This window comes from Takifugu flavidus, chromosome 3 (assembly GCF_003711565.1).
Source record: "Takifugu flavidus isolate HTHZ2018 chromosome 3, ASM371156v2, whole genome shotgun sequence".
In the NCBI taxonomy this organism is placed as follows: Eukaryota; Metazoa; Chordata; class Actinopteri; order Tetraodontiformes; family Tetraodontidae; genus Takifugu; species Takifugu flavidus.
The window spans coordinates 8263828-8286020 of record NC_079522.1 but is presented as its reverse complement, the minus strand read 5'-3'; the positions used below and the strand labels follow the sequence as shown (position 1 = coordinate 8286020).

Genomic DNA, 22193 nt, shown 5'->3' with positions numbered 1-22193 from the left:
GATAGATAGATAGATAGATAGATAGATAGATAGATAGATAGATAGATAGATAGATAGATGGATGGATGGATGTTGTTTTATTTGGGTATATTATTGAAAAACAAAAACACTGAACTTGTTTTTAAGGAAAGGGTGGTGGCTGTAGTAGCACGAGAGAGGGAGAGAGAGGGAGGGAAAGAGAGAGAAAGAGAGAGGGAGAGAGAGAGGGGGGAGAGAGGGGGAGATAGAGGGAGGGAGGGAGGGAGAGTCGTGTGTATCCAGGTCCTACATCCTGGTTCTTCGGCTTCCTGACGGAAAACTGCGGTGTGTTGGCAGATATATATCCCGTCCTAAACCACTCGCAGAAATGGTACCGGATTCTAACTGGAAATACCAGGTAGGTCCGCTGCTCTTCTAAATGTGGCGCTTGGCGACAGAAAGCTGCGGGTTATCTGGCGTATTTTAGTCAGGCGCTCGACTCAGACAGGCGCCACAGACAGGAGCAGGAAGATGTGTCCATTGTGCTGTGGAGAGACAGACAGCAGCATTATTGGGCTCACTTCATGTCCTCCACTTTCTTTATGCCGTGCGAGCTGGGAGCTGAAGCACAAGAGACACAAGGAAGGAGAATAAGTGCATTCGACATGATCATGTTTGATAGGAAGAGACCGGTTTAAAGAGCCATCTTAGCTTCCTGGGGCTCGCACCTTTTCCTGTGTTTATCAACAGAGATGTTGTGTTATAAATGCTTTATGTGATCAGTATAGAACTCATTAACCCCCATTAATGAGCCATGGTATCAAAAAACCCAAAAATGTACTTATTTAATACTAGCGAATCGGAAACCAAAACAAAGAAACTGTAACTGATTTGTTTAATATACTTAGTTCCTAACGGAGTAGTAGTCTCCAGAGACTTGAATGAATGTTTTGTATGATTTATTTTTTAATTTAATACATCCCAGATCTATTGATTGGATTCAAGTATGGACTTTTGTCCAATCCATCAATTCTAGTGGTTCGTTGGGACTGTTTCTCAGTACACCCCCAGCACTCCACCAGGTTCTACCATATGAAAGTTAAAATAATTAATGCAGCATCATGCAAAACTATAAAGTAATTAAGCAAAATAACACAATCATGAAAACAAAATCTTCTGTAATTTAGCCACTTAGTTAAAATATAATAATTTGCTATTCTGTCAAAAAAGTACATCTTGAAATTCATTAATAGCATCAAATACATCATTTTGATTCAAGATCTTGCTCATACTGGTTGATTAAGCATTGCAGAAACATGAAAAAATGACTGGCAATTAGAAAAGTAAGTAATAAAATTGTTCATCGGGTTTATTGATTATTAAGTTGCAAATAAGATTTGTCTTATGCATTTTAGGAAACCGAACATTGATGATATGTCTGAGAGACCCTGCAGCTGCTCAGAAGACAAGGAAAGAATATAAAAGACATTTTATGAAGTTGTGACGACGAGGATCCTAAGCTGAGATCTGCATAACAGTGGAAGATTCAGGACTGTTCAATGACAAGAGACTGACTGTCCAAGCTGGCAACAGTATGCCCACTGCCAAACGTGAAAGAACTTTAATGTCCCGACGTTACCAGCTTGCAGCGAGAAATGATGATGCCACCCTTGCCCAAAAGAGGCAATACTGGAGAAACAAGAAACGAGAACAGAGGGCCCGACTTAAATGCACTCTTGGGAAGAAAATCAACCCTCAAAGCGCTGCTGTCCCTAATTCTAAGCCGCCATCTCAGCTACATGTGGCAGTGCAGAAATCATCAGTGGGCAAAGTGCAGCACATGGCACAAATCTCATTCTGCATACAGCCCAAACACTTGTCCACCAGCGCCAATGCAGGTATGATTCACATTTCACCAGACGCCCCTGCTTTTGTTCAAATGGAGGACCGAGTAATGAACACAACACCTCAAACTGGAACAAAGAGTGCCTTGATCACCGCACAAAGGGCTAAAGGTGTCGATAAATCCCGATCTTCGCTGGAGACAGAGGAAAGAGCAGCCAAGCGCAGAGAACACTGGCGGATCAAAAAGCGAGAGCAGAGGGCAAAACTGGCAGCCCGACTGAAATGGAGAGAGGTGACGCCGGGCGTAGCATTACAGAGGCAAGCAGCACAACAAACGGGGCTCATCGATGGTGCGGGTCTTCAGGGTTTGACACCTAAGCCATTGTTAAGAGGAGGAGGGCATACGCAGTATTCTTCTGATGATAAACTACAACCAGGAGGTGAAGGTTTAGCACCAGTTATCTCGCAAGAAGAGTGGATAAAAGCGGAAAAGCCAAATAGCGAAAGTAAAACACAGGCAGCTCTGGTGTCTGAGATTTCTTTGAGAAAGAGGAAGCTTCCATCTTGTGCTGACCTTTCCAATGTTTCGTCGGGGATCTCACACTATAAAACACCTCGACAGAGGCTGGCCGAGGCTCAGAGGAACCTCATGAGTCAGAGAAATTCAAGGCGTAAAACTGCATTGCAAAGAGGTATTTCTAAAATGGAGCCCAGCAATACTTATGAGCAGGTCATCGCTAAACAGCGAGAGTATTGGAGGCTTAAAAAGCGTGAACAGAGGGCAAAGCTATCGTTTAAGGGGAAAGTACGGTTAAAGGAGAACTATTCCAAAACAATAAAGCTTCATCAACACCTCCAGGAGGATAAAGCCGGATTAGGAAACGCTCGTATTCCTGTTCCCGAGACCATTGGAGGGTTCATCAAAGAGGACGGGACAGTAACCGTGAATGTTCCGGCTCAAAACACTGACGGGTGTGAACGTAAAGAGGAGCCTCATGTTTGCTCTGAAAGCAACTTCGTCAAAAAAACTCAATCCGACAAAAACTGGAGAAGCCTCGCGCCCGTTCACGGAAATCCTGCCCCGCCTCCACCTCGGGTCAAAGTAACCGCCAAGAGGCCTCACTGCCGACCGTCAGTCAGGTCCACAAATCAACCCGAAGGTGCTGAAGTCTCTCATTTGCATTCAGCGGCCCAAACTGTAGGAACATTTATTATCAATCCTCTAACTCCTCAAAATGGAGGGTTGAAACTTGGTGGCTGCGTCTTGAAAATGGCGGTGTCCAACAGTGGGTCATTAGCGCCTTCTGTGGATGCTCCATCTACAGAAAAGGAGAGGATTGCAAGGAAGAGAGAGTACTGGAGGTTAAAGAAGCGCGAGCAGAGGGCAGCTTGTGCTGCTCGAATGAAACATAGTCTTTTACAGGCAAGGACTGTGTTGGAGAAGAAAAATGGACCACAACAATTATCGTGGAGCATTGATCGACAAGGCGGAAGCCCGAATGGACATTTTCCTGACAACAGTATGGAGCCAATGCCAAACAGAAGTCCGATCAAGGATGAACGCCAATCACAATATTCTCAAACAATAAACGCCACCTCAGACGGTATAAAACTCCCACCTTCCCCAGAACCACATCCAGTAGCTCAGCCAGAGCCTGAGCTGGATCTGACTCCGGACAGAAATTGTGAAATTTCCCCTGAAAGTGTGAAAAGTGAAATTAAAACAGAAGCAGGCGATGAAAGTTTGGAACTTGACGTGGCGCCAGATTTCACCGTAATGGTTTTTGAAGAGAAGGAATCTTTTATCAATCCTGATCTGAAGGCCGAATCCGAGAGCAGCGCCACCATTTCATATTTTCCCTCCTCCTGTGAGGAAGCTCTTAACCCCATCTGTGAACATTCATTCCAAGACTCTACGAATGCCGTCAACGGCGCGGAACCCTCCATCAGCCCAGAGGATCAGCTACCGAGGATTTTTGACAAAAACTTAAGCCATCAAATCAACTCTTCCCCCGAGCCGCCAACCCTCTGTCAGCCACCGTTTGATATACTTTGCAGACATCAGTGTCAAGAAGCAGACCTGTGCCAGATCAAATCATCTTCTGCACAAACAGGTGGCGGCACGGGGACGAAGCAAAGCGGGTTGACCGGCCTTCTGAAGCAGAGAGAATACTGGAAGTTGATTAAGAGACAGCAAAGGGCGCGATTAAGGGCCAGGAAGTCCCAGCCACGGGGAGAATGTAGCAACCCGCTTTCTCAGAGAAACACCCAGGTGATGTGACACAAGAAAACAATGTTCCGCTTCTACCATCATCGCTTTACTCATTATAGTCACATGTATAGCCTTTTCACACTGTCAGCTGTTCTTAAGCCAAACTTTTTTAAAAAAAAAAAGATTTGATTAACTTGGCAAAAAAATAATCATTTTTTAAAATGAGCTGAAAGACAACAGTCATATGGTGTTACTAAATCCCAACATTATTCACATGAAAAGTTAAATTCCAATTTCCCCATTGGTCAGACTTAGCCATTGTTTTTATGGAGAATAATAACCTGAAAACTATTAACATAAGATAATCTTTTATTTATCCCACAATGGGTAAATTTGCAGTGTTTCTGCGGCAACGAATACAGTTGCAGAGTAAAAGCACTCAAAGAACAGAGGTAGATGTGCCTTTTTAAAATGCTACAGATAGTAGTGAATGCTATAAATGATGGTACTTCTTATAAAGGGGCTGCGTTTGCGTGACACTGAACATGTGTTTCACATGTGTGAATGCATTGTTGGGCGTATATTATCCACAGGTGAAGCATGTCTTACTGAACTGTCATTATTGCCTGTGAACTCCAGTCTGAATGTGCTTTTGGTAAAGTCTGACAGCAGTAGGCGGGAAGGAACGGCGGCATCTCTCCTTCACACGGCGTGAGTGGAGCAGTCTTTCATTGAAGTAGCTGCTTTCAAGGTGTCCTGGAGGGGGTGGGACAGGTTCTCCACTACAGATACCAGCTTATCTATCTCCTCCACTGAGTCCAGGGTGCAGCCCAGGACTGAGCTGGATCCTCCTCCCCAGTCCTCTTTTTTTCCTGGGCAGAGACGTTGCATGCCCAGCAGACCACGCCATAGAAAATGGCTGATGCCACCACAAAGTCATAAAAGGTTCTCATAAGTGGTCCCTGTTTCTCCACAGGAGTAGGAAGAGTCTGCTCTCCCATTTTGAACAGGACATCTGTGTTATCAGACCAGTTTACTTTATTGTTCTGGTGAACACCCACATACTTGTAGGAGGCCACTCTCTCGACGTCCATTCCCCTGGATTATACATGTCAACTGTTACTGGGTTTTTATAAAGTTAAAATTCCAAAATTTCATGTAGAGCAGTGGTCATCAACCCAGTCCTACAGCCCAGCCAGGTTTCCCATCCTACCTGGGCGGCACCTGCCTTCACCCAGATCCCAACTTTCTTTTTGAAGGAGCTGTCTTCCTGGTAGGACAGAAACCGCGTCTGGTTGTGGGCCTTGTAGAAGTGGATTAAAGAGCCCGTTTGAGCACTAGATATTTATAGTAATCGTCAGTAACCTTTGTAGCTGTTATTACATTAGAAACTTGTGCAAACAATAGTGGGAAGTAAGGACATTTACAGTTTCAGTAATCTGCAATCCCTACCCACCCCACCTCATAACAGTATAGTCATGCATCCCTTAGTTTTTGTAACTGCCTTCTTCAAATCACCTTTAAATGTGGAGTAAGGTCACTCCATGATCTCCCAGGATCTCGTTCAATCTTTCCTTGTCTTCCTTTTATATTTAGATAATGCAAATATTATGTTTTCATGAGAAAAATGAATTTGTTACCCCATGATAACAAAATGTAATGCATTAAGAGAAAAAATATGAAGTACGTGGCCGATCTCAGCTTCCATAAAATCTGCTTTACGAAGAAAAACCCATAGATTTTTGGGGGTTAAGTGCATCAGTGCAACAGTATGTTTCACCAATGTCAGTTCTTCTTTCACCTCCATGTTCCTGTATAAAAACTTCTTGATGTTGTCTTTCAGGCTGCAGATCTCGATCCAGGTATGAATCCTTTACCCCTCCAGCATGAACCACTCTTTGCTGCACCAAATGCAGTGTCTGGTTCACCTACAGCCCCCGACGTTAATCCAGCTACGTGTAACGGATGGCCATCTGACAATCATCAGGTGAACTTACCTCCCGTTGGGTTTCCTTACATGGGTAAAACAAATAGTGCGCCTCCCCAAATGAACTCTGAGCGTCTGGGGTCTCCTCAGAATCAGCAGGAAGACACCACACTAGTACAAAAAACAACGATGCCTACAAACACAGTCGACGATGCCTCCTGCCTCTCCGTCCTTGAACCTCCAGCCAACCCGCTGTGCAGAATCAGCCTGCAACCTACCGAGCCCCCTCCTGGAACGTCGGATTACACTCCTTTGCCAGCAGAAATTCCTTGTGCCCTATTTCAAACCCCGGCATATACGAAACCAAACAATCCCGCCCCTGTGACCACAATGGTTCCACCGAAACACATCCCAGGGGAGCGCGAGGAAGATTTTCTGAGGAGGAAACGTGAATACTGGAGAATAAAAAAGAAGGAACAGAGGGCAAAGAAGGCCATCCAGGATAAAGTTATCACCCTGAACAGAGCCTCAACTGACATACCTAACCAAAATATACAAACACAGGTAAGGCTAAACAGGTAGAACCTTAGAGGTGTTGCTAAACCTGTTTGTTGTAACCTAAAACCCCCCCAAAACATTTATTATCCTTGTACATAATCTGTACAAACATCAGCAATAAAAAAAGATTTTCAGATAAGGTCGACCTCATATGTTTTGAATTGTTCTGATTAAAAATGTGCTGTAAATAGTTTATTGGGATCAATCATTGTGTTTCACTAAACACTCTTTGTCACCATTTTTGTCAGTGTGTGATCTCGTCTGAGGAATCAGATCATCTAATAAGGTGGGAAATCTAAATTTCTCTGAACTTGCTCCGCTTCCGGGTCCAACCAATCAACACCAAGTTCTTTCTCATTTACAGCACTTTGCTGGATGCTGATGTGGGCTCCTTTCCGTACTACACAGCCCCAGTGGAAGGTAAGCTTTTCCCTCACTCTACATCACAGACGGTCAAGACAACAACGTGCAAAGCATCTTTTGCGACTGTCTCTGCAGACGAGTCAGAGCTTCAGTTTGGTGCGAGCGAAGATGGCGAAGACAGTCCCGTTCCCGACAAAACGTGGAGGAGCTGCTACCTCATGGACTACGACCCCCTCAACCACCTCCTGGTGTGCATAGTGTGCGGGGAGATGCAGTACCCTCCCAGTCTGACGCGCGTGAGGGCTCACATCGACGAGGCCCACCCCGACAGCCTGACCATGCCCCCTATGGAGAAACAGCAAATCCTGGCAGCCTGGGATGAGGAGGTTTCCAGAAGAGAACGCTTCTTCACCAGCCAGCTCCAGCGGCACAGTGGAATGCTGGCAGACAATTCAAACGAGGACAAATAAAAACAATTTTTCAAACGATTTTAGTACTAAAACAATGCAACTCCACTAATGCAACTGAAGTTCTTTATAAGTTTGTGGTTCCTTTTGAATGAGGAAAAGGCCAGCGTTGTTCGAAGTGGAAATAAACCACCTGTTATATACAGTATATTGCTCCTGTTGGGGTGTTATTTTTCTTAAAATCGTTCGGACCCAGACAGCTTTAAAAAAGGAGCATGCTTGTAAAATTGATTTTAGACTATAGAGAATTCGATTTTAGGAAACTTCTCCCCCCTCAGCAGCAAACACATTAGGAGATTTCTTGCTTGAGTTCGGGAAAAGGAATTATTCTGGGGGCAGGGCATCTGTGTTCTCAACCTTGGATGATGACTTTGACCCCATGAACCTTTCCGTCATCCTTTCGATGGTGCTCAAGGTGACAGGGCCAACCAACAGCACAACCTGACCTGAATCCAAGTTCTTCTTATCAGTCTCCCAATTTTGCCTGAGTTGAAGGTTTGGAAGGTGGGATCAAATCCAACTGTGACGCCATCAACTCTTGCCGAGGAGTTCACTGGCACAGTAGAGTGCTTAGGGAAGTTAGGAATCAAGCTGCTGTAGTTCTGGTGTAACTATCAGGAAGGTCAGGAGAAATGTATGCAAGGGGTTTTGAATCGAGGATGCCCTGTAGTTCACTCAGGATTGTGTGTAGGCCTTTCAGTTGTTGGTTGATTTCCAAGTTAAAGGCAGAGGGCCGTCTATTGATTTGATCTTTCATTCCCAACTTCCACCAAAATGTGGGACAGATGGAGGATTAAATTGGAAGTTGACGTGCTCAAGCCAATTGCTGTTGTCTGGGGTGATATCTTGGGACGTACTTGGCAGTTCCGTCTCTCCTTTGAAAAGAGTTCAAAAGGTTTGCCTCTACAGGAGACAAATCTTCTAGAGACCATCAAGAATGTATCTGCATCTATGCCGTCAAGTAGCTCCAGATGAATGCAGCATGTTAAGCCTGGAAAGATGATGCCACGCCTTTCCTCGGTACGCCAGATGTTTTAACAGTCAAAGGCCCAAAGCAGTCTAGGCCTGTGGACCAGAAGGGGGACTCAAACAGCCTAAAATGTGCTGGAGGACGGTCTGCCATTTTAGGAACGTCTGGATTCACTCTCAAGAAATTTGAATCATTCATCCAGTTTCATTTTCTGTCTTTTCAGCTCCTCCAGCTCACCCCTTCTTTGTCTCAAGTAACTTGGAGGTCGCTCAAACTACTAGTGTGGCTGCTACCAGTATATCTACTAGTATGAGATCTAGTAAGGAGGCTAAAGTTTTAGTACAAGTCCTTGTACTTTGAGCACCAGGGGATCCGTGGGACCATTAATATGGTTATAATTGTGGAATACAAATACCATAGTAAATATGTGTTTCATCTTTGGGTCCATCTGCACACCCAGTGGATGGAGCCTGACCTTCAGTGGACTCAGGTTCAGAGGGCTCAGCAGAAGAACTTACCGTATACTGTCTGGTTGCAGAGCGGTCACTCAGTATCTGGCTCAAAGGACCAATTTTATTGCAGAATTCAGGTTCTAACTGGAGCCACACAGAAGACACAAGAAGCAAGGTTGCACTCGTTCTTGGAGCTTTCCAGTCATAACACAGGTTATATGTTAAATGTAGATTCAGAATAAATTTAGGCAAACTTCAAATGAAAACAACATTTTACTGTGAAGATTTTTTTATCTAATTTGAAGGGGGAAAAAAAACATGACATCATTAGGCTACAAAGATCTAGATGGTGGTTCGATTCCCAAAAAGGGGCCTAGCTGGAAGGGAAATTCCAAATAAGGATAGGATCCATTTTTATGAAGAACAATCATCAAGGTCAGTGTATTTGTTATAAAACAGTGGTTCACTGGTTAATCAGGAGAGGATAACATGAAAAAACATTCCTCTTGGCAGTAAAGAAAAAGAATCCTTTTATGCTTTCCACACCACAGGATTCATTCTGAGACTGACTCTTTGAGTAAAGAGAACAAAGAAAATGTAGAAATGTAGAGACCAGATATCAAAACAGTGTCTTTCACAATTTATTAAACAACTGAAGTGAAGTTTTTATACAGAACAATTAGAACCGGCTGCATTAAGGATGAGGTACATGATGTGCAACTGCTTGGATGAATCGAAGTTAATTAGACGGTTTGATTTATAGGATGTGCTGGACTTATTTTCATAATTTCTTTTGCTGACCATCTATTTTTTCACAGATAGTGGCAAAAAAAGCATTTATTTCATCTGTTTGCTTCCACTTTGGATCTTCTATCCTGTGTCTGATGGTCTTCATGTTGGCTGTTCTGGGAGTCTGACTCTTTGTCTGAGGAGATTTTCAGCTCCGTCGTCCTGCCTTCGAGGAGGAACAGAACGGGAACCTGTCCCAGGATGGGGTTCTTCTGCTGGAGGCCAGAGAGCCACTGGTTTAGAGTAGCTTCATCTCCTTGGCCAGTCATACACATGGCAAAGACAGGACCCTCATTGCCTAGGGACAAGACAGAGAACGTTAATTACATGCGTTATACATCATTTCCAATGCTTTTATTTTTCCAGACAGGGCGGAATCTATCATGAAGCTCAATATCCTCATTCATGTATCAAACGTGCAAACACTATTATGGATCGCTAAAAAAGAAAAAAAAGAAAACCAACATACATATTTCTACATCAAAGGTCTCATCATCCCCCATATCCCGGTCCAAATCCAAATCTAGAGCCAGAGGATAGGCCAAACAACTCTCAGGGTCATAAGGACACTCTTCCTGTGGGAGGACAAACAACAGCGAGAACCATTGTAGCTGGAGCTGAGGCCAAGTATCTGGAAGTTGATGAAGATGTGAAGCTCTAAACCTTTTCGTCGGCCGGTGTCGGGTCAGCTCTGAGGATGTAGTAGTGTACGCAGGTTTTCCTCAGCCACAAAGGGAAGGGGCCCTCTATAAAAACTGGTCGGTCGGGGTTGTGCTTGGCCAGCAGCTCTATCTGGTTAGGACTCTGGATACCTGGTTACAGAAAGATCTTTGAGACTGAAATGTATGTAATCTTATTCTAAGAAAGCGCAAAATTGTTTCTAATTAGAGGCATCGAGGCGATATTTACCTACTATATGCGGAAGAGTGACATGCTCTCCTTTTTCTGTAACATCTGTATGTGGAACCTGGTGGAAAGATTGTGAAAAATACCAGGTCAGGGGTTAAATAACAGGTAATTAAAATATCTCTCTCATATATGTGTGTGTGTGTGTGTGTGTGTGTGTATGGTACCTGATAAACTGTGACCTGAGCGTCTAGGTCATCAGCAATACGTGCTAGACTGAAGCGAGCCAAGTCCACTGGGTCGGTTGGCAGGTCCTTGGGGATGGGCCAGGGGTTCAACTCCTTGAATTTGGGAAACCAATACATGATGCGTTGATACTTTCTCACAGGGTGGCCTTTCTCTCCAAATATCTGGACCAAAAGGACTTTAGTTTCCAAATTGGGCATGATACCTGAAACAAAATCATTAGTAAAGCAGCCTGACCCTCATTTACTTATAAGCTGACTCAGACAGTTTTGGAAACGCACCATAGTTCTCCATCTGCTCCAGAATTTGCACTCCACACTCCTGTTGTCTGGGATAGTGATTGAACATCCTCTGGATAAAATTTCTGGGTACAAACACTCCTTTTGGGAAAACATCCAGCAACTTGTTGTAGACAGCCAAGTCTCTCTCTACTCCAAACTCTGGCATCTTCTTTAAAGCAGCGTAAATAAACTCCACATGGCCGCGCCGTCTCACGTCACTCTTGATGAAGACGTCTATAGCTTTATTAAACGTGGCCTTTGTTTTGAATGTGCCGGACACGTGATCAAATAAGTCAGCATGGATCAGTGCGGAGTCATTGCTCTTCTTGTCCTCATTTAAAGGTTGTGCAGAAGGTACCGAGTTTCTTTTAGCACATACCAGGCTGCCGTGGAAATGCTTAATCACCTAAAAGTAACAGTCAAATTGATAAAATTAATAACTGTAATTTGAGCACTGCAAAAAAAATAAAAATAAAAATATGCATATTTGACGTACCTGTCGCTGGGCATTTTTGATCAGGTTGGGCTGACGGCAGAAGGCTGACTGAAGGAGGGCACCATGCTGTGCAGCAAACCTGGACAGGCCCACCTGTCCCAGACCCTGCAGCTGGAGCAGAAAGCGGATGCGCGTCATCGTGAAGCCATCAAGCTGACCACCAAAAAACAGAAAAACAGTCAGTGAATGTCATTCAATCAAATGAATACAACCATTGCAATTTATATTTAGCTATAACACTCCATGACAGGTTGACTAAGTGTGGTCTAATTCTGATCTATGCGCGACCAAAACAAATGCAGTTCAGGTTTGAATATCCAAGATAATATGGAGGAGCATAATTTATAAACGCCTTTCCCACAACTGTTGTGTCATGCATATTCAATCAGATGTCGCATAACGCGTGAATAGTGGATTCATAACTAATACGAACACCAATTATGTACTACATGACTGTGTCCATAAGATATGTAGAACCAATACATCCTTAACCTACATTGGTTTGATAGGGAAAGAAGCGACAGCATGGTCTCCTTCAAGAATCCCTTCTCACGGGCATCTCCATGTTGAAATGCCGGCTGTGTACATCCGCTTTTCTTCTTCTTCTTCGTTTAATTCGTCATTGTCGTTTTCTTCTTCGTGCGGTGGGATGGAAAACGGCCGTATGACGCATTAGCGCCACCATTCGGCCTAATGTGAGTATATGGGGTTAAGATTGGCGTATGTATTAGAATAATTGCTGTTTTTATATAACATTGATCGTGATCTATTCTTCAGCATAAATCCATCTTATGGTATATGCTTTTGTTTGATTTTTGAATTTTATTTATGTTAAATAGCCACTGATCGTTTATTGAAGATGGCAAAGAACTGTGAACGTAACATTTAAAACGAAAACAAAGAAATGAAAGGGCTTTATTTCTCATTTTTTTTAAACAGGGTGATATTTTCATCCGCAGCAATTTAAACTGTTTAATGGGCCTGCGTGCAAGTACAGCTTTTCGTTTCAGATATATATATATTTTTAAAAACCCAAACAAACAAAAAACAAAAACACGCAGCAAGGTCAATATCAACAAAAGGGAGACTCAATTACCAGTCTTGGTGAGGAGCAAACAGATAAAGCAACATAGCAGTGCGTGTGTAACTGCGTGCTTCGTGTATTGTCCAACACCGACATCTAGTGGTTTTCTGAACCAGGCCGTAGCTTAAGCTACTTTTAAATGGGTTTTTTTTCTTGTAAGAATGAATCTAAAAGAACCATCACATCAATTTACTTTTAAAAAACACATGGGGACTTGCAAACAAACAACTTCATATTCAGCATTCTATCTATCTATCTATCTATCTATCTATCTATCTATCTATCTATCCATCCATCTATCTATCTATCTATCCATCTATCCATCTATCCATCTATCCATCTATCTATCTATCTATCTATCTATCTATCTATCTATCTATCTATCTATCTATCTATCTCTCTATCGTGACGGAAACAGCCGATGTTTTCCGAAGTTGCCGGTTCGGCCACGAACGACCGGGCCAGTAAGTGCGTATTATGTGTTTCCGAGTGTGTTGAAGTGAGCGGAGGTGAAGAAGAGGAGGACGAAGCAGGGAGCAGAGGATGGGAGGAAGAGTAGTGTAAGAGGCAGACTGGCTGCGTGTCAATGTATCAAAGATAAAAAGGGCTCCACATTGCCGGAGACGCCGAAAACAAATAATTAATATTTGCGGATACCCTCCCCCGGACCATTACTCTAGCTAACTTTGAACATTTTACCCGCCACCGCTCGGCTCGTCGTCCCCGGAGCCGGCTTTGTTCACGGCCGGGGTGTCTACGCTAAATGAAGGAGTAAAATAAACACCTCTCGACTTCTTTTTTCTACCCAAAGTGGATTGAATCCCGGGGCGATTTTGCTTAGGGTTAAAGGAGTATGGCGGCTAACATGTACCGAGTTGGAGGTAAGGAATATTTTACATTTATAAGACACCCCAACAACGTGATTGTTCGTCTCAATAGCGTGGTGGCTAGCTAGCCGCTAGCTCTCTGTTTGGTTAGCCGCTGTCAACCTCAATGCTAGCTCTTTTCTTAGCCTCCGTACACTTAGGTTTGATCTTTGCACGTTTAAAGGTCAATCGGCTGCAACAGGCAGATATTAAGTGATCTGAATTAGATTCGTGGATAAATGTGCGTATTGTAAATGACTCCAAGGCTGGTGCTAAGTTTTAAGACACATTTAGTTCTCGTTAGCCATGATATCGCACCAACTGCGTTGATATAGTTTCCCCCCCAAATGCCAGTATTTATTAAATATCGCGCTGAAATAACTTCAAGATAACCTTGTGGTAGCCCAAAATAGTCGTTTACACGACTTCCCCTAATTATAATAGTTCAAACTGCGGTAACTGATCGTTACTTAGCATAAAAGGCTGTGTTATAACATCGTTTTTATCTAAACATACCGCTGCTTAGCTAATTAGGAACGACCAAAAAAGGATGAACTCAGAGTTGTCGTTTGTAGAACCCGTCAGACGAGTTCTGTTGGGTTTTATTGAGGCATTAATCCTTAACTAACAGAAAGACGGTTTTTTCTGTTTGTTTTTTTTGTGCAACCAACGCGTATAAAGTTGTAATAGTTATGGACAAAGCTGGTTCTGATCCCGACATTGTATTGCATTAAAAAAATTCTGCTCTTTCCACGTAATTTAAAGATGACTCGTTTTCTTTTTTGGGTGATTGAAATTGTATTTTCCCACCTTTTTAACTACACACAGATGCTGCCCTCCATTGGTTAACGCTGGGCTATTGCAGTTGTCATGTTCCTGTGCTTTCACCAGCCATCCCATAGCGTAACCATGGTTATTATTTGTCCCTAAAGAATACCTAACCCGTGCCATATCGTTTCCTTTTCATTTTTTGAAACAGATTTTCCCGTGTTTGCTTCTGCATTGTTTGCTTGTTGCTAAGTCTTAAACTGTAATTGAGTCGATGGTTCCAGATGTTACTCCAACATCCAACAGGCATTTTTAAAACAAAGTTCTGTTTCTTGTTGGACAGCGATTCTCTGCAGCGGTGCCGGGGAACGTGAGCTCTCTCTTGCAACAATTTTAATGTACCAAACCATTTGATGTGAAACCATTCTGAGGTTTCCCAACCTGACTAGAGACGTTTCAGGAGGTTTTTTTTTTTTTTTTTTTAAACACCCTCTGCATTTTATATCCTGTTTTATTTGTCTCCTCAGATTATGTGTACTTCGAGAACTCCTCGAGCAACCCTTACCTCATCCGCAGAATAGAAGAGCTCAATAAGGTTGGTGGATGCTGCTGGGTCCTGGGGCATCATACGTGTGACCCCAAGACATACATGCTTACAGTTTACCTTTTAGTATTTCCAAATCTGTAAATCTGTACTTTAAAGACCTCCCAATGCTAACTGTCTCCTTACAGACAGCCAATGGGAACGTGGAGGCGAAGGTGGTGTGTCTCTTCAGGAGGCGGGACATCTCAAGCAACCTAAATACTCTGGCTGACAGTAATGCAAGTGAGTAGAAAGCTGCAAAAAGAGAATAAAACCGCACACATACCCACACCATCGCAGAGCTCATCGCAGTGCCACCTTAGACCAACCAGGTCTCTGCCCCATCGGGCCATCTAAAAATGTACTGAGACTCTTGGTTTGTGTTCCAGGAGAGTTTGAGGAGGAGTCTAAACAGCCAACACTCTCTGAAGAACAAAAACACCAGCTCAAACACAGAGAACTCTTCCTGTCTCGACAATTTGAATCTTTACCTGCTACTCACATCCGGTACGTATTAAGGGTCAAGAGGCTGCTGCGGTTTGCAGCCTTAGGAGCCATTTTGGGGCTCAGCATCTTGCCCAAGGGCACCTTAATGTGTGGTATAATCCTTAGATTTTGACCTTTTTGACCATAAGTTCTCTGGTTGTGTTTATGATAACCTTTGTTTGGATGCTTCTCTCCTCAGGGGGAAATGTAACGTCACTCTTCTCAACGAAACGGACGTCTTGGTCAACTACCTGGACAAAGATGTACGGCACCTGTCTGACAACAGTGGTGTCAGCTGCACAAATCTGAAGTAGTTAAAAGTAGATCCTATAATCGAGGCGGTAGTAATTCTCCGATGTTTTTCGTTGTCAAGGACTGTTTCTTTTACTCGCTGGTGTTTGACCCAGTACAAAAGACTCTGCTGGCAGACCAGGGGGAGATCCGGGTGGGTTCCAAATATCAGGCCGAGATCCCTGACAAACTAGTTGAAGGTGAGCTGGAGAAAGCTAGAAAACACATTTCAAAAAAGCAAAGTAATTATACAGTTTCTTATCTCTTAGGAGAAACGGACACCCGGGTCCAGGAGAAGCTTGAGACTAAGCTTTGGGACCCCAACAATCAGCTGAAAGACCCCCAGATCGACCAGTTCCTGGTGGTAGCACGGTAATACTCCCCATATCTGAATCGAAATGCCTTATTTCAGCGCAGAAGTACAGTTTTATATGGTACATTACTATTAGGGTTAACCACAAGCTTACTTTGTGGCGTCTGGGTGCTTTGCCAGCTATAGAGTAGTGTGACATCATCAAAGTGCGACACAGAACAACGGTGCAGCTCATTTAAAATTAGGGTGTATCTGACATGTCAAAATGTTTTATATGTCCAAAGAAATACTTTAATTGTGGACACCAATGGACTTAAATCCTCTATCTGTGTGCTTAGCTATACTAATTGATAATCTGTCGTGAAAATGCTGATAAATGTGTACACTGCTGTACCAAAGAGAGCTCAGTTCATCGCCACTAAAGCCTCTAGCTTTGATTTCTTCCTCTTTAAGGAGGCTGCTTTCTTTGAGAGTTTATCTATGAACTTAGTTGGTCCAACTCAAGGTTTCTTTCAGATAAAAGGGAGGCGCTTTTCCTGCTGCTGTTGCATGTACAGTGCTCGCTCGGGAGTCAGGCTCTGGTCTCTCATTGGTCTCTTATATTTGTTTTGTGTCTGTATCAGATAGTTAAAGTATAAATGAAGTTGAGTTTGAATTTATTGTCACCTCACCTTTAATGCAATATAAACAATGCAGAAGCATTCATCGTGTAAAGTGTTTTTGGTTTTCATCACATGAACAAGTTCCTTCATTTTTTACTTTTCTATGTGCTTCAGGGCTGTTGGGACATTCGCACGGGCCCTCGATTGCAGTAGTTCCATTCGGCAACCCAGCCTCCACATGAGCGCGGCTGCAGCCTCTCGAGACATCACGCTGGTAGAACCTTTTCGAATTTGGAAGTACCGCAAAGGAAAGAATGGTTCCTGTCTGGCGGCCTCACGCTCATTTGTTCGCAGTTTCACGCCATGGACACGCTACAGAAGAATAACTACGACCTGGCGAGCGCCATGTCCACCCTGGTCCCTCAGGGAGGTCCCGTGCTCTGCCGCGATGAGATGGAGGAGTGGAGCGCCTCGGAGGCCATGCTGTTTGAGGAGGCCCTGGAGAAATACGGCAAAGACTTCACCGACATCCGTCAGGACTTTGTAAGCGCTGTTGCTGTTGTCGAGTTGTTCTGGGGGTGGTCAAGCTGACCCGTAGCTGTAATCGTTGATATCATTTGATCGCTTCCTCTCCCTCAGTTGCCATGGAAGTCTCTAGCGAGCGTGGTCCAGTTCTACTACATGTGGAAGACGACAGACCGCTACATCCAACAGGTTGGTCTTTGTGTCGGAGCTTGAAGTCATTGAAAATCCTTGATTTTCCTGATTCTCGAACCGTTTTCTCTTTGTAGAAACGGCTGAAGGCAGCGGAAGCAGACAGCAAGCTGAAGCAAGTCTACATCCCCACATAGTGCGTATTAATCTGAACGTGGGACCGGTACTGGTGTCTCTACTCAGGCAGTAACCACTTCCTGCTCTTCTACCCTCACCAGCACAAAACCCAACCCCAACCAGATCATGGTTCCAGGCAGCAAGCCAGGCATGAACGGAGCAGCGGGCTTTCAGAAGGGACTGAACTGCGAGAGTTGCCACAGTAAGTAGAAATGTTAGAAACATCCTCTTGGATTTTTTTTTTGTTCCACATGAAAGCTTTGGCAAACTCCTCTAAATTGGATGACAACATTAACAGATGCTATCCTTCTCTGGTTCTCTCCTCGCCGATCCAGCGGTCCAGTCGTCTCAGTGGTACGCCTGGGGGCCTCCCAACATGCAGTGCAGACTATGCGCCTCTTGTTGGAATTATTGGAAGAAGTACGGAGGACTGAAGACACCCACCCATCTAGATGGCACTGCTAGAGCTAGCTCTGTAAGTCCCGCAATTCTTCCTCTGCAGTTGGAGCCTGGCGTCGAGCTTTAAGAGAAAACGTTTCACAAAACATGGCATTTACCATTTAGGAATATAACCCATTTCATGACGTTTCCCTCCCACGTGCTCAAAAGTGAGGAGACGCTTTCATGGCCGTGTGTGGTCCATTCTCTCATTATTCCATGACACATGAAGCTTTCGGAACCGTCCTCGTTTCTCTGTCCTTGTCTGTTTTTCACCCTCTGAACCTCAACAGAACCACTAAGGGCCGTCCTGGATCTGATTCTTGCCTCAGAAAGGGTGTTTTAGCAAATGAAAAGGAAGAATAGAGCTGACCTCTTGTTCCACATCGAGCGAGTTGTTGAGGATGCATGGGTCCAGGCAGGGGTGTGTGTCCTGATGTGTTCTGTGTTGTGTCGTGGGTTCTGGGTCTGGGTACTTGACACTGCAATGGACCGCACAACATCGCTTAGATGATCCAATTGAGACAATCCAGTTGTTCTGGTGTGTTGCTCCAGTGTGTTGGATATCAGGCCTAATGTCACAAAGGTCCCGGTAGCGTCAGCATTTCTTTTCCTTCGTAGTACTTTGAAGGCTCACGCCTCAGTGCTGTGGTCCAAGTCAGGACTGGTCTAAATGGCTCAGTATACAATATTCAGCCTTCCACCAATTATCGCTTACATCCCGCTTGGCAAATGTTTTGCCCACAGAGTCGATGTGGCGTCGAGTTGTCCTAATTTCAGTTTTCATGCACGTGATCACTTTTCCCATCACCACCATTGGGGGGGCACATTCATGTATTTTCCCCCCTGTAGAAACCTCCATCCTGTTGAAAGGGTCCATGAAGCTGTCTTGATGTCTCCTCTGTCTCAGAGGGTTTGCAGTTGAAGAGGCAAAGCTCAGTCATTTCTTGGCCTTAATGTGATATCGCAAACTTCGCTCCATCTCTTTGCACGGTGGTGTAAATTGATACAGAGGAGCTGGAGGATTCCAGAGCACTGAGATGATGTAAAGAAAGGTAGCCTCGTACAATTTGCTGCAAGGTGACACCTCACATTGTGTCGTATCTCCCTTCTTGTCCAGGATTCGGGGCCTCGCGGTCACATGACCCGCCAAGAAGTTCAAGGCCTGTCCCCATTTACCCGCAATGAGGGTCGAGCCAAGCTGCTGGCCAAGAACCGCCAAACGTTTATCCTGCAGACCACAAAGTTGACCCGCATCGCACGGCGGGTGTGCGAAGATATCTTACAACCTCACCGCGCCGCACGACGCCCGTACGCCTCCATCAATGCCAACGCAGTAAAGGCTGAGTGTATGTACACATGTCGCATGTTTCGCTAACGGAGGGGGTCTGTGATACTGCACTGATTGGTGATGAAGGACTTGCACACAAGAACTTAAAGCCTCTGTCTTATGTCTATATCTTCAGGTATGATTCGGCTGCCCAAAGCCACAAAAACCCCTCCTAAAAGCAAAGTGGTGCCCCGACAGTCACTGGCCACCATAGTGAAGGACTTGGGTGAGAACAAATCACGCCACATTTCCCAAGGGGGTTCTTAAATCTTTGTACATCTACACATGTACTTTATTAGATACAATATGTGTTGTGTGCCTGCTAGCCTGATTTCAGTGGTTCTTCTGTACTGATTTGATAAAGCTAGACAATCCCGTCAGTTTGTTTTCCTGCTGATAGAGGCCTCTTCCACCCATTCAAAGGTCTTATCACTGGTTGTCGTCTTTGCAGCTATTTCAGCTCCTCTGAAACTTAAGGCAACTCGAGGACCGCCAACACCTATCAACAGAAATCAAGCCAGCCAGCCTCGTGGAGGCCAAAGCATGCTGGGAAAGAGAAGCTTTGACACCGTCAGTAGTCTAGACACGGAACATTTTCATTTTTGTGATGTGATCTGTAGATCCAGCTTCGTTAAGACTTTTACTAGGTTTGAGTAGGTCTGCGGATGAACCGCAGGGGGTGTTTTATTTTTTAGTGTATTTTAGTTTTTCCTCACGAGTCGCCCATTGGCAGTAATACAACCGGGTTCAGGAGTCTTGCTTCTAGGGCGCAGGTTGGCCTGGAACTGGTCCCTGGGGGGGTTGGATAGCTCCTACTGAGACCATTCATTTATGCACTTTAAATTGGATCGAGTCATTTAAGGTTTCTCACACGTTAAAGTGTAAAATGTTTGGGGGAGTAAATGGCTACAATTCCTAGGTTGTAAATGCCTGTATTTTGTGAAACCAAATTAAAGCTGAGATCTAGAAGAGAATTTAATGCTTGACATTGCTCCATTTACCCACGTGTACTTTCATTGGTCCCCAGGCTACAGCGGTGAACTTTCCAGCCAATGGGAGGCCATATACTTCAGGTATGAGAGCCATGACTCAGTCAGTCATCAAGCGGCAGAAGATCAGCCAGGGGGAGGCCCCCAACCCTGTTGTGTTTGTGGCTACCAAGGACACCAGGTACGCTTTGATGACCTGCCCTTAAAGGCAAAGTTAACAGCCCCGAACAACTTAAAATTTCACCAAACCTTTATCACATAATATTATATATTGTTTTTCTGCTTTTATTGTTTTTCAAATTCAAACACCTGAGCAAATCATCAGCACCTCACCTTGGTGACCTTGAACATCCTTGAGCGATTGTCGGCCTTCTGACTGATGTTCTGGTGCTGTCTCCCCACCAGGGCTTTAAGGAAACATTTGACCCAGTCAGAGATGCGTCAGGCGGCAAGAAAACCTCACCTCCTGGTCCGGATCAAGCTGCCACTGCCCCCCCGCCCCATGCCTCTGCTCCCTTCCAGCACCAGCGAGCCCATCGTCCTGGAGGATTAAAGATCGGGGACGCGGTGCCGCTCAATAAGGCTGCGCGAGCCGTTTTAGTCGGAAAGTCTTCGTTCAGGTTGTCACTTAGCAGGTGGCACAGTTTCCCCTCCCAGTAGTGTTTGATTTTCTCTATTTTCAACGTCCCTTTTTTTAGTCCTCTGTTTGTTTCTGAAAGCTTTGTCCAACAAACTCAAACGCCCCCGATTTCCACCAGCACAGTGCCAAACCGCACTGTGGCTTTCGTAGTTTTTAATGACAGATGTCGAGATCTAGCTTCCTTTGTCTATACCGGCTGTTTTAAAAACACAACAAATATTTCTTGTATCAAACGATGGCGACAAAGCACATTTCTTTTTGTTTTTTCATATGCATTATCCTTTTGTAAATATTTACTTGATTGGGGGACCTACAGTGTAAAAGGGGGGTCGAGACGGGGAGGTGAAATTGGAAGACATTTTGGGTCAGGCGTAATAGGCCGAAGGTCAAATTTGAAGATTTTAACTTTACACTCATTTATATATTAATACCTACCTGGCTGTTAGTTGTAGTTCTCCAACGTGCACAGTCGCTGGTCCAGTAGAGAAGACTCATTGACTTTTTCCACTCATCCGCCGTAATTACGCTGTCTCCCACCCTCCGAGCATGTGACTTAACCTGTCGGGAGCTTCACAGATGGCCGGGCAGGAGGACTCCCCCCCCCCCCCCAGAGATTCATCCCATTGAACTCTCGGCCCCGACTGGAAGCTCTGGGGCCATATTGGAATGATGTCAAACATTCAAATTCACCGCAGCCTAAAGCGTCGGTTATTCTGCTGATTTGAAACTCCATGTGTGATAAAATTGTCAACCATAAATCGTTCCTCTGATAGGACTTTGTCTTGTGCTGGAACCTCTTTTATTTTTTTTATTTTTATTTTTAAAGTCACTGAGAACTGTTGCATATTGTCTGTACATCATCTGTCACACTGCTATACCTTAATTAGCCATTTGCAGTTATTAGAGATCTGGAATTGAATTTGTTTGCAATTTTTTCCCCCCCAAATTAAATATTGTGCTCAAACAAAGAAAAGATTTGCCTTCTTTGAGTGGACACATCCCTGAATGTGGAGAAGGTGCAGTTAAATGTTTAGTACCGTGGCTCATCTTGAATGTGAAGAAGGGCATTAGCGGTCAGTTTATTCAAGTCTTTACAACAGTTACATACAATTTGGTTTATTGACAGGTTTTTTTTCATCACAATCTGGGTTTTGTATCTGCCCTAGAAATAAAATTGATGCTGAGATTCATAGGAATGAAAAGAAAAGTGGGATAATGCCATGTTTTAGGGGTTTTTTTCTCTATAAAACATGCAGCTACAGCTCTATTCCAGGGGAGAACTGGCTCTCTGCAGGGTAGGAGACGCAGTCACGAGGAGGAAAGGGTGCTAATTTTTGTGTACAGACCAACCTTTCTGATGTGTCTGTATGCATTAACGTGGAAAGAAAATAAAATTTTCCCCCTCTGTCTCAACCTGTGACTTTTTCTTGACCGTTTCCAGGTTGTTAACGGCTCCGGTTTATCATCGCTGCTGCTGCCGTGTCACTTAAACTCCCTTTTTAAGCCACTACAACATCACTTTGAGCTCTCCCAAAAACAAACCTGCATTTCTTAGGTTTTAA

At 44.2% G+C, this 22193-nt stretch overlaps 3 protein-coding genes across 7 annotated transcripts; 2 read left to right on the top strand and 1 right to left on the bottom strand.

The window, feature by feature from the left end:
- Positions 1–225: 225 nt before the first annotated feature.
- si:dkey-28a3.2 (uncharacterized) lies at positions 226–7473 on the top strand. 3 transcript variants are annotated; one of them, XM_057026467.1, is made up of 7 exons: positions 487–1301; positions 1374–3833; positions 3918–4075; positions 5859–6506; positions 6749–6786; positions 6865–6920; positions 6999–7473. In XM_057026467.1, the coding sequence occupies exons 2-7, from the start codon at positions 1553–1555 to the stop codon at positions 7331–7333; spliced, it is 3516 nt and encodes a 1171-aa protein (XP_056882447.1). In that variant the 5' UTR covers positions 487–1301; positions 1374–1552; the 3' UTR covers positions 7334–7473. The 3 variants fall into 3 exon arrangements, with proteins under 3 accessions (XP_056882446.1, XP_056882447.1, XP_056882445.1); XM_057026466.1 differs by lacking the exon at positions 487–1301 and adding an exon at positions 226–376 and having other exon boundaries at positions 1374–4075; XM_057026465.1 differs by having other exon boundaries at positions 488–1301; positions 1374–4075.
- Positions 7474–9377: 1904 nt separating this feature from the next.
- Positions 9378–12033, bottom strand: ecsit (ECSIT signaling integrator). The gene is made up of 8 exons (XM_057026477.1): positions 11907–12033; positions 11411–11563; positions 10915–11320; positions 10615–10838; positions 10451–10508; positions 10205–10353; positions 10011–10116; positions 9378–9839 (listed from the first exon to the last, which is right to left on the bottom strand). Exons 2-8 carry the CDS (start codon positions 11546–11548, stop codon positions 9595–9597), a joined length of 1326 nt encoding a protein of 441 aa, XP_056882457.1. The 5' UTR covers positions 11549–11563; positions 11907–12033; the 3' UTR covers positions 9378–9594.
- Positions 12034–12965: 932 nt separating this feature from the next.
- mta2 (metastasis associated 1 family, member 2) lies at positions 12966–22044 on the top strand. 3 transcript variants are annotated; one of them, XM_057026470.1, is made up of 18 exons: positions 12969–13375; positions 14656–14723; positions 14861–14954; positions 15101–15218; positions 15397–15460; positions 15571–15688; positions 15758–15860; positions 16578–16677; positions 16758–16946; positions 17043–17117; positions 17195–17253; positions 17336–17436; positions 17570–17709; positions 18793–19021; positions 19139–19228; positions 19454–19572; positions 20030–20172; positions 20397–22044. In XM_057026470.1, the coding sequence occupies exons 1-18, from the start codon at positions 13348–13350 to the stop codon at positions 20542–20544; spliced, it is 1986 nt and encodes a 661-aa protein (XP_056882450.1). In that variant the 5' UTR covers positions 12969–13347; the 3' UTR covers positions 20545–22044. The 3 variants fall into 3 exon arrangements, with proteins under 3 accessions (XP_056882449.1, XP_056882451.1, XP_056882450.1); XM_057026469.1 differs by having other exon boundaries at positions 12966–13375; positions 15571–15860; XM_057026471.1 differs by lacking the exons at positions 18793–19021; positions 19139–19228; positions 19454–19572 and having other exon boundaries at positions 12967–13375.
- Positions 22045–22193: the final 149 nt, after the last annotated feature.

Coding starts and splice junctions, on each gene's coding strand:
- mta2 (XM_057026469.1), top strand. CDS start 13,348: ATGGCGGCTAACATGTACCGAGTTGGAG. Junction 16,678..16,757: donor CCTCTCGAGACATCACGCTG/GTAGAACCTTTT, acceptor ATTTGTTCGCAG/TTTCACGCCATGGACACGCT. Junction 17,437..17,569: donor GAACTGCGAGAGTTGCCACA/GTAAGTAGAAAT, acceptor TCGCCGATCCAG/CGGTCCAGTCGTCTCAGTGG.
- ecsit (XM_057026477.1), bottom strand. CDS start 11,548: ATGACGCGCATCCGCTTTCTGCTCCAGCTGCAGGGTCTGGGACAGGTG. Junction 10,839..10,914: donor GGAGCAGATGGAGAACTATG/GTGCGTTTCCAA, acceptor ATTTTGTTTCAG/GTATCATGCCCAATTTGGAA. Junction 10,354..10,450: donor CACTCTTCCGCATATAGTAG/GTAAATATCGCC, acceptor TTCTGTAACCAG/GTATCCAGAGTCCTAACCAG.
- si:dkey-28a3.2 (XM_057026466.1), top strand. CDS start 1,553: ATGCCCACTGCCAAACGTGAAAGAACTTTAATGTCCCGACGTTACCAG. Junction 4,076..5,858: donor TTTCTCAGAGAAACACCCAG/GTGATGTGACAC, acceptor GTTGTCTTTCAG/GCTGCAGATCTCGATCCAGG. Junction 6,787..6,864: donor GAATCAGATCATCTAATAAG/GTGGGAAATCTA, acceptor TCTCATTTACAG/CACTTTGCTGGATGCTGATG.